Source organism: Echinops telfairi, unplaced genomic scaffold (assembly GCF_000313985.2).
Source record: "Echinops telfairi isolate 266 unplaced genomic scaffold, ASM31398v2 ScPeMD7_7469;HRSCAF=8507_0, whole genome shotgun sequence".
NCBI lineage: Eukaryota > Metazoa > Chordata > Mammalia > Afrosoricida > Tenrecidae > Echinops > Echinops telfairi.
In genome coordinates, this window is record NW_022111372.1 from 73,995,190 (window position 1) to 74,005,605 (window position 10,416).

The window sequence follows — 10,416 nt, forward strand, 5'->3', positions numbered from 1 at the left end:
CAGTGAAAGCTTGCATACTCCCCTGAGCCAAACCCACCTAACACACACACTAGGAACAAAGACCTGGCAATCTACTTTTGAGAATCAGCCAGTGCAAACCCATGGATCGCGGGGCTGGCGCAGGACCAGGCAGTTTTGGTCTATCGTGCTTATGGTTGTCAGGAGTTGGGGTCGACTTCATGGCAGCTAAGAACTATCTCGGACTTGTCCCAGTTCCCTCAACAGGCCAAGTCCACTTCTGTTCAGGCAGGGCCACCGCATTTGTGGGCCCCCACCTGGAGCACTCAGTCCCCAGATCTCTGCATGGCTGCCTCTTGTCCCTTCTGGTCTTAGTAGCCCAGCATTTTCTCTAACTATTCTTTCTAAATAGCTACCCCCCCCCCCTATTTTCTTTATTCCTTGATGCTGTTTTATTGTCCTCAAGGCACTTAGCGCTACCTGAGAAAATGGGTGGATTGTTTTATTAGCCCCTCCAGAAGGTAAAGTTCCTGAGCGCTGTTTACCCCCTTGTCCCTATTTGCCTCAGTATTACCCACACCTTGGAGACTGGCCCATACTAGGTGCCACCAACCACTTAGTCTTTCCAGGAAGCCAGCCGGTCCTCTAGAGCCCCAGAATCGAGTCCTTCCCACTTGGTAGTGCTTGTCCTGGCAGATGCATGCTCGGCTTCGTTAGGGTGTGGCCATCTGAGGTTCCAGTGCTGTGCCTTTGTGTTGGCAGGAGGAAGAGAGGAAGGTAGCCCACAGCTGCAGCATGAAACGATAATACCTCAGTGGAAGACGACAGAAAACTTCATGAGAGAAAAGGTAAGGCTCAAACTCTCACTTTCTGCTGTTTGGGTAGGAAGCTTGGGGCCATCCACTCACCTTCCCTGGAAGCCCAGTCAGTCCAGTAGTTGTGTTTGGCCTCCTCTGTCCTCTCTGTGAATTTTGGGAATCCCAGGTGGGGTTTTCCATCCTTATGTGACAAACTTCTAGGGCATTTCCCAGTGCTATGAGCTGGGAAACATTTATTAAAGAAAATAAATCACCTTGATGCTGACAGAAGCAAAATGCAAATGTGATGGTGGGACACAGTCATCTATCATCAACTGAAATGGATTAAATATTGTAATTGTTATTTTTGCTCTGCATAATGCGGGCTTCATTTTCTTGATGGGATAATGCACTTAGAGCAATGCCTATTCACACCATATTTAAATTTTTTCTTTTTATCAGAGGCAGGGTAAGGAGCTGATACTGGGAAATGTGGCATGAAATGCAATAGGCTGCTCGGACCAGGATAGGAGTGGAAAGCACAGGGTTCTTCAAGGGAATCGGGAACCAGACAGAAGATTATCTTATTTTCATAGACTGGATCTGTGCACCGAGGCTATTCTGTGCAGTTTGGGGTTCCGTCCCTCAAGTGACGAACGAAAAAGCTGGGAGAAAGTGTAAGATGTGGTGGTGTGTACTAGTAATCAGTTCTGTGCTCTTTCTCCCCAGCCCCCTCGTTTTCCTGAGGCTTCCTCCTTTTGAACTTTTTTTTTTTTCATCTCTGGAACGGGGCTCACAGGGACTAAGGAGTAAGAGAGCTGGAGTGGAGGGTGGTTCCTAGTTCAAAAGGTCTGTGATTTATTAGGCAACACTTTGGAGCAAGATTGCAGTGGAAGCACAAGATGAGAGCTGTCAGGACAGCCCTCAGTCTGGTTCTCAAGTCTGGAATGCCAATGAAAAAAATGCCTGCAAGTTTTGAAGATGTAGCTAGAGTTATGCAGATATGTCCCCAAAGGCTCCTGCTTGCATTTGCTAAGGGAACGTGGTGAACATTTGAGAACAAATGGAAGTGACATTCTGTCCAAAAGACAATACGTGGATGGAATTCATTTCACCAAAAAAGGGGAGGGGTCTTAAAATAGCTGCAGGAAAAGTCTAGACAAATTAATGGATGGCTATCTTCCTAGAGCAGGTTATTTTTTGAAAACAAAACAAAACAAAAACAAAAAAAACAACACCAAACCAGAGATCTTGTGTATTTCAGCCTATCCGTTATTGCCCAAGGAATGGATCTATCTGATGTTTTTTATAGATGGGGGCTGCTGGGCATCCTCAGGAAGGGCCTGAGAGACCAAGTGGGGCCAGTTCCTGTTTTTGTTCCCACCCATTGTCTGCCAAGACCATGGGTTCTTGTCCTCCTGGAATTGGGAGCACCATGCCTGGCGTCCTTGATATCTGCTGAATGAACAAACGAATGGACGCCAGAGAGTTATCAGTAGAATCTGGGTCTCATGTGGGGCTCTTGTTTGCATTTATGTGATCCATTTATTCGTTTATCAAATATTAACCCAACAATCACTGTATACTAGCTTTTGTATGGGATAATAAGGGAAGGCAGGTGCATTTGATCAATTTCCAGTCCCCTAGAGTCCTGAAGCAGAAGAAAGATGGAGCTGTGTGCTCCCACAGTTTTACAGTCTTAGAAACCCAAAGGGGCTCTTCTCTTCTGTCCCGTAGCGCCGCTATTGAGTCAGAACCGACTCAATGGCAGTGAGTGGTGGGTGGACTTACAGACTGTACCCTGGTGGTGCAATAAGCTAAGTGTTGGGATCCAAATGAAAGGTTTGGTGGTGTGAATCTTCCAGCCACTTCTAGGGAGAACAGTGAGGCAGTCTGTTTCTGTAAAGAAGTACAGGCCTGGAAGCCCCGTGGGTCCGTTTCACTCTGTACTCTGTGGTCACTGAGGCAGAATTGACTCGATGGCAGTAGTAGGTAGGTACGGAGCTGAAGATCTGCTGAATCTACGCATAAGGAGAAAGGACATTTCACCCACCCAACCCTCTAAGGAGCCTGGTGGTATAGCGTGTTGAGTGTTGGGCTGCTAACTGCAATGTTAAAAGTACCTGCCGCTCCGAGGGAGAACGATGAGGCTACCTACTCCCATAAAGACTTATAGACACGGAAACCCAGGAGCCAGGTCTGCCCTGCCTTATCAGGTTCCTATGAGTCAGAATTGACTAGATGGACGTTTGTGTGGTTTTTTGGATCCATCCAACTAACCGGATTCTGACTAATGGTGATCCCTTATGTGTCAGAGTAGGATTATGCTCCACAGACTTTTTAATAGCTATTTTTTTTAAGTGGAACTTCATTCCTTTCTTCTGAGGCATCTCTTGTGGACTTGAACCTCCATACTTTTAGTTAGCAGTCAAGTGTGCATCCATGTGCTCCGGCCATGTAAGGCTTGAACAAGAGGTAGGTTATCTAAGGGAAATAATACCTGTGTCAATTAGATTGAAACTGCTGAGTGATCTCTTACAACTGATGATGGCAATTCCTCATGACATCACTCACACCCCAGCCGCCACCCAAGTGTTCCCTACTTGCAGTTCCTTAGAGACCCCCTGGCTACGACTCTTCTCTATGAAAAATCTAAGCAGCGGACCAACTTTCTATATTCCCTGGGAGGTGATGCTGCTCCTCCTGAGCAGGGAATGATGTTGCAAGAGAAAAGCTATTCAGGAGAGCTGGGACAGGGTGGCTGCATAGACCTTTAAAGTGCTATTTCATCGTTTTGTTTGCAATGCCTCCTGGAATCATGTCATATCAGTGTCTAGCACCTTCCAGACTAAGGAGAGATATTTTTGGTTGCCCATTTGAAAATAAATATTAGTACTCATGTTGCAGTTGTGTCTCTTCTGGGGAGAGGTGACAGTGCTTTGATTTATGTCACATTCTTTTTTCTATGTGGGTGGTCACAGCCACCTACATAGGGATAAGGGATTTGCCACTGTGGCTCTGTTACCATGTTCTCTTTCTCACATGCCCATGTGGGTCTGTGTCCCTGGGGCTTAACATGATTAAGCAGAGTGCCTTCTGAACACCCCGTGGAAAGTGCCTTCCAGAATAAGCGTAGAATCAGGGAAGTCAATCTCTTAGTGAAACTTATTGGGCAAGCATCTCTCTACCCGCTGCCCTAGGGGTTTGAAGTGCTCCTTCTCAAGACGAGGTAGGAAGATGAATTAGGCAATGGCCATCGTTGCCCAAGAACTGTGGTTAAGACATTCAGGTCCTAGAGTCCTCGGTGGCTTGAACTTCTCTGCATTTCTACTCTGAATGCTAATCAGAAGTGGGGTTTGCAGCAAGTTAGAAGGGAGATGGGTTTGGCAGAGGCAAGCCCCACTCAAAGGTAGCCAAGTAGGTAACCCTCTTTCTCAGACACAGCGAAGTGAGGCTGTGAGGTCGACTTGAACTGGAGGCTTTTGTGGACTAAAGGGCTCATGGGTTTCTTGGTTTCAAATCATCAAGCTCAAAGTAGAAACCCCTCCGTCCCCGCCCCAAGGGATGGAACGTGCTTTAATATGTTTGTGGTGGTGAGGACAATCTGGATTTTTTCCTTTTTTAAAAGCTCAACAGCCCTAAGTTGACATCGATAAAGCTTATCAGGATAACGTTTTTCTTATTTTATTCATTTTTCTAATTTGTTTGGAATTTACTGTAATACATAGGTAAAAATGGATAAGAGCCCATTTCTTAAAACATATACCCAATTATAAAAACATGGACCAATACAAAAAAAGAAAAGAAATTAACTAATGATCCCACTGCCTCGAGAACTGTGATAACATTTGGGTGCACTTTTCCTCTCCCTTCTTCCTTTCCCCAAAGTGTGCCCCACCACCCACGGCACAGAGTCAATGCTGACTCATAGCAACTTTGTGTGACAGCGTAGAACTGCTCCAAAGGGTTTCTGGACCTAGCAGACAGCTTCACCTTTCTCCCTTGGAATGGCTGGTGGGTTTGAACCACCAACCTTGTGCTTACAAGCCCAGTGTGTAACCCACTGAGCCTCCGGGGCTTCTTTCCAAAAGTCTATTTATATAAAATATGTAAAATATACAGGGTTATGTTTTGAAACTCTGTGCTTCATATTTATTAGATATACTTTCTCAAGAATGTTAAAGTTATTCAGTTACCCATTTTTAATGACTATTTAGAGTTCTGTCATATGGACGAATTGTTATTTATTTAACCATTTGGCTATTTTTGGATATTTAGATTGCTCCCAAGTTCTCATTATTATAAATAATGAGCACACGTGTGTATAAGTCTTTGCCTGAGCTTCTGCTTGTTCCCTTCGGCTGTATACTACTGGGTCAAAGAGTACAAACGTTTGAAAGTGGTGGGACCTTTTCCTTAGAGTTCGCACCCATTTCAGTTCTCCCTGGTTAGCTGTGGCAGCACCTGCTTTATCTGATGCTCGGCTGCATTGTGATTTATGGTTGTTTCTTGTTTTACAATAGCATTACCATCTTTATTTTTTAGAGGTGTCTTTATAAGAATTGTGGGGAGGCAGGGAAGCAGGGGCTGGATGTGCACCATGCTTCTCCTGCTGATGGCTGCTTGTGTGACGTCTTGCGTAACCTATTCTGAGAATGTAGCCACTTGGGCCAGCCTGTCCTCTCTTGCATGTAAATGTTTCTTGAGCCCTGCATTTGAGATGTTCTGTGTTGTTTCCTCTGAAAGAGTTGGGGGTTTTCAAAGCAAGGGATGAAATAAAATAAGGTCAGCATGATGCAGAGGCAAGACCCTGTGATTTTATGAGACCAGAGCTAAGCATGGCCAGGCAGGGAGAGAAATGCTTTATGTGCATTTTCCATGGACTGCTCCTGAGATCTCTAAGGTTGACCATTATTATTCTCTCTGTATTATTCAGGAGAAAGATGGGGCTTTCAACTCCCAGGAACAGTACACTCTCGGAAACTCCCAGGGGCAGTTCTGCCCTGTCATGTAGGGTCACTGTGAGGTGGCTCCGGCTCGATGGCAGTGCGTTTTGGTTGTTGTTCTGGATTATAAACCAGGAGACCGAGATGTTGGGAGTTTCCATCAGAACTGGAGTTCCAGGAGTTCAGCCTTGGACTCCATACAGCACTGATTGTCTAAGAGCATCGTACTCCTTCATCAGACTGGCAGACAGACAGACAGACGGACATGCACTGCATGTCATCCCCGAGCTTCTTTCCTTTGTCTTCCAGGAGAGGCCAAGTGGGGGGAGGGGAGCTGGCTGGCTGGGCTTGAGGTTACTTCATGTTTGGGCTGGAAATGCAGCTGACCCTTTCTGGCCCCTTCCTGGGGGCCAGTGTCTGCACTGTGCCTTGGCCCCACTGGGTGGGGACTGACCTTTTTTTCTCCTGACTTCCAGCACCCTCGTAAGGCTGAGCTCAGAGTGATGGCGGAGGGCCGAGAACTGCTCCTGGACCTGGAGAAGAATGAGTAAGTGGACCCTCCTTTGTCTAAAACGGAACAATGAACTGCTGTGGCCTCACGTCAAATGCCGGACGCAGGTGTCACTATTCTGGAAGGAAGCAGTTTGCAGAGTGACCCTAATTTCGCAGTCCTTGGGCTTAGGGGAAGAGCATTTTTGCAAAAACACCATCTCTTGGATTGCTGGTGAAATCAGCATGTAGCATCATAACAAGTTTCCTTCAGCTGTGTTTCTAGAACTTTAGAACTTCCTGCAGGCCTGCAGGGCTAATTGTGTGTGTGTGTGTGTGTCAGAGAGAGAGACAGAGAGAGAAATTAAGGGAGGGATGGACTGGGGGACTTGGGCAGCTGTCTTCCTAGCTGCAATCCATCGCATGGCAGGAAGTGAAGGGGCTGAGAGACAAATCACTCTGAGGGGAGAGGCCAGGCAGAGTGGGTTGGGGTTTGGAGCCCCCGACCTGGGCTGCTCTGTGTCCCTGGTTAGCTAGCCGGGAAACTCCATCACTAAGGGCATTGTCAGCAGTCTCCTGATTGCCGGGCCTGTTTCCTCCTCTTTCCTAACCGCATTCGTCTTGGGTGGCAGCCTGGCTCCACTGTGTGCCCGCACTGATTTGCCACCAGGCACCGCTGTACCTGGATTCCCATTACTGAGCAGGTGTGCAAGCCCAGCGCACGGCTACCTCGGTTTCTTGTTCTGGAGCCGCTCCCAATTTGTTTGGCTTCTGAAGGTCTCTTTGTCCTGGGCCAGCGGGACTGAAGTCCTGTGGTATTTCCCCACCCATGGTCCTGCTTTCCTCTGGCTACACAGACATCACAGATAAGGCTTTTGTGGCTTGGAGAGCGTCTGTCTCCTCTTGGCAGCCTTGGGAACCTCTGGAAGCAGATGAGTAATAGAACGCATCACTGCCAAGAAAGGGATGGATAAGGGCCTCTCCATATCCAGAAGGATGGAATGGCTGCTCCTCTGGGCTGGGAAGGGAGCATATAAATTACTCCAAATTTGGGCTTTTCAGACACTTGCAAAGGAGAGTGGGCGGTGTCCGAAGTGTGTGAGGGCAACTCAAGAGTATGTACAGGAATGATCTTCATCTGTGTCTTCCCTCTGCTTCCGGTATGTGGCTGCCAGATAGATGGGCGTGCCGTCTGTCCTCTGCTGGTCTCCTCCTGTGAGGACCGCCAGTCCAGCAATCTACTCTCCCTTCTCTGGAACCGACCTGACCGGCTGGGCCCCCAGATGGCGTCGGCTGTCCTAGCCCTGATTCTCTCCAGGGACTGCCTTCCTCTCGTCTGGAGAGGGTCTGTTTTTGACAGCTGCCCAGGGCCTCCTTCTGTTTCTCCTGGCCCCAGCCCTGAGTCTCATTTGTCCCATTTTGTCCTATGTGGAGCAAATGACCCTTAAGTTTCCTTAGGTAACCTAAGTGGTGGTGCTGATCAACCAACCAACCAACCAACCAACCGCCATCAAGTTGATTCTGACTCATAAGGACTCTATAGAACTATCTGAGGCTGTACATCTTCACTGGAGTAGAAACCCTCATCTTTTTCCTGCTGAGAGGAACAAGAGTGGGATTGAACTGCTGACCTTGTGATTAGCAGACCAGCACATAACAATCCTTTACATCCCCAGGGCTCCAGTGTTGATACTGTGAGCAAATCCTGAAGGAATTGGGCAGACCAGATAGGATGCCTCAGACTTGAGTTGCAATCCTTGCCTCTTAGTTTGGAAACTTTGGAAGCATTTCTAAGGAGTTAAACTGAAGATGGTTTACATTTTAGACATTGTGACTCAGAGGGGCAAGCGGCTCAGGCACCACTGCTAACCGTGGATGAGAGCTTTGAGTTGGAGAGCCCAGCGGGACTTTGAAAGAAAGACCTGTGGAGGCTTTAAAGAGTCAGCCACTGGGCAGCTGAAGCCACAGTGGTGTAAGTGGTGGAAGGCCACCCAGCACATCTGTCAGAGAGCTGGGACCAAGATCGTCTGTGCTCGTGGCCGGGGTCTGAGATCAGAGACCCACAATAGCTGTGGGGCTTTGCGCAGATTGCTGAATCTTCTGGAATTTGGCCGATCTGCAGGGAAAAGGTGTGCTTTCGTAAACAAAAGGTGTGCTTTCCTAAAGGAAAGGTCTGCTTCATAAGGATTCACAGCCCTGGGAGCCCTATCCTGCTCTGTCCTAGAGCGTCAGGATAGGACCGCAATGAGTCAGAGTGGGTTTGGTTTGGGGTTCTGTCTGTAACTAACCTCTTGGGTGGCTGTGAGGATGGCGGGCGCTGTGGTGATTGTGGATGTTTCGAGAAGAGCGGTGGGTGTGGGTCTGTTGTCTGCGGCTCTGCATGGAGAGCAGTGTGGAGCTGGAAGTGGCTCCTGGCCTCCCTCGCCGGGTTGTCAGAAGGCAGGAGGCTTCACCAAAATGGAAGTGGCAGAGCCAAGCAATATGACCTCATCAGGTACCCCTGGGGGATGGCTTCCTGCTATTTTCATCCAAATTGGGCTTTTTGTTTTTGGACATGTGTTAGCAAGCGGAACTCCAACTGCACACGACTTCCTAGTGTGTTTATTTCCCAAAGCCTCTCATTCATGATACGTGGGAGCCCAGAACCCAAACAGCGTGGGGGAGGGAAGAGCCTTTCCTGAGTTTTCAGATGGCTGTGTTCAAGTTGTAATAATCCCATGGTACTTGAGGGTGGGGGTGGGGGGTGGGGGGAACTAGGCCCAGCGCTGAGTGATTTCCCAGGCTCTGGTTCTCATCTCCTGAATGGGTTCATGGGCCCTTCTTTCGTCTAGGGTTCTGCACCAGTGAGGACAGAGCTGCCAGCCAAACAGTTCTGCCTTTATAGAAGGACCCTGGAGGCACAGTAGGTTAGGTGTAGGGTTACTAGCCACAAGATCAGAGGTTCAGACCTTCCAGCCACTCCTTGAGAGAAGCGAGGCCGTTCCCCCCAGCCCCCTCTCCCACCCGTGTAAAGATTTACAGGCTTGGACATTCTAAGGAGCAGTTCTGTAGCGTCACTATGAGTTGGAATGGAATGGACTTGGCAGCAAACCTTTCTAGGGCTTCTACTTTGGAGTGGGGAGGTGCAGACAGTAAACAAACAAAGGGCATGGTGTGTCAGATGACAAAGGTGGTGGAAGTGAGGCAGGGAGGGATGGCAGGAGGCCATTGCTAAAACATGTCAGAAATCATCCAGAGGAAATTTGCAAGCAAGCAGAGTGCCTAAAAACCACACCGAACTGTTAAACCCACGTCTTGGAAGGAACGGGCAGGTTGAGCGCACCACCCTCGATTTACAGTTGTATTTCAGCAAACCTAGGTGCCAAACATACTTGGTAAAAACGCCCACAGGTAAAAATGCCAAAGACCACTGCAAGCATTTGAGTTATCTGGTCGTAAATTCTGCCCTCTGGTCCCAGAGGCCCTAGCACGCAGAGGCCATCTTGGAGAACAACTGCTGTGTCCCCTTTTAACATCGCCCCACTTGTTCCGCTATTTTAATCAATATGTATCCATCCGCTGCCACGTTTTGGGAAGCTGAGAAACCCTGAAACCCCCTGATTCTGGAGCAATGAGGCAGACATGGTCAAGGCCCTTCTTGGAGCCACCATGGCTCTCTTCTCCAGCCACGAGTAGCTCACGTGGAGACTTTGTGCCTGTGCTGGTCATTCTTGGGCGGTAGAAGACAAGAACCCTCCCTGTAGGGTTGGGTGGGATTCCCCCAGGGACAGAAGAAACAGAGGGTGTGGGGGAAGTGTCCTTTTGGAAAGGTGGTTAGGGAAGGCTTGGGGGTGGGTGGCGACCTCAAGGAGATGAGGGAGGGAGGCATGAGGCGCCTCTGGAGATGGCAATTCCAAGGAGAGGGCACAGCCAGGTTCAAGACCCTAACAGCCTAGGTAGGGTCCTGCCTCCCATCAGCTTCTCAGGCCTCCCAGCAGCTGTGGGGCGGCTTCCAGACTTAGAGGGGCGGGAGAGGACAGCTCTCATTTCTCTTTCAGCATCCTGAGGTGTCTGGCCTTCTCCCTATCAAATCAAAGTCCATGTGCTAATGCACAGCCCAGAATAGCAGTGAGCAGGCCCTTAATGGAATTCACACATGGAAAGATTGCCAAGAATGGCCAGGACGGAGCAGCACAGAGGATGGGCAAGCAGAGTTTCAGCTCCTCCAGCAGCAATGCCTCCCCCCC

At 48.8% G+C, this 10,416-nt stretch overlaps 1 protein-coding gene across 1 annotated transcript in view; it reads left to right on the forward strand.

Annotated features, from left to right (window-relative positions):
• The window catches only part of ADAM19 (ADAM metallopeptidase domain 19), a 111,721-nt gene that overhangs the window by 4,064 nt on the left and 97,241 nt on the right, over positions 1–10,416 (forward strand). The window contains exons 2-3 of the mRNA XM_045284582.1: positions 721–806; positions 6,178–6,248. Coding sequence (XP_045140517.1) covers positions 721–806; positions 6,178–6,248 — 157 coding nt within the window. The remainder of the gene's footprint in view (positions 1–720; positions 807–6,177; positions 6,249–10,416) is intronic.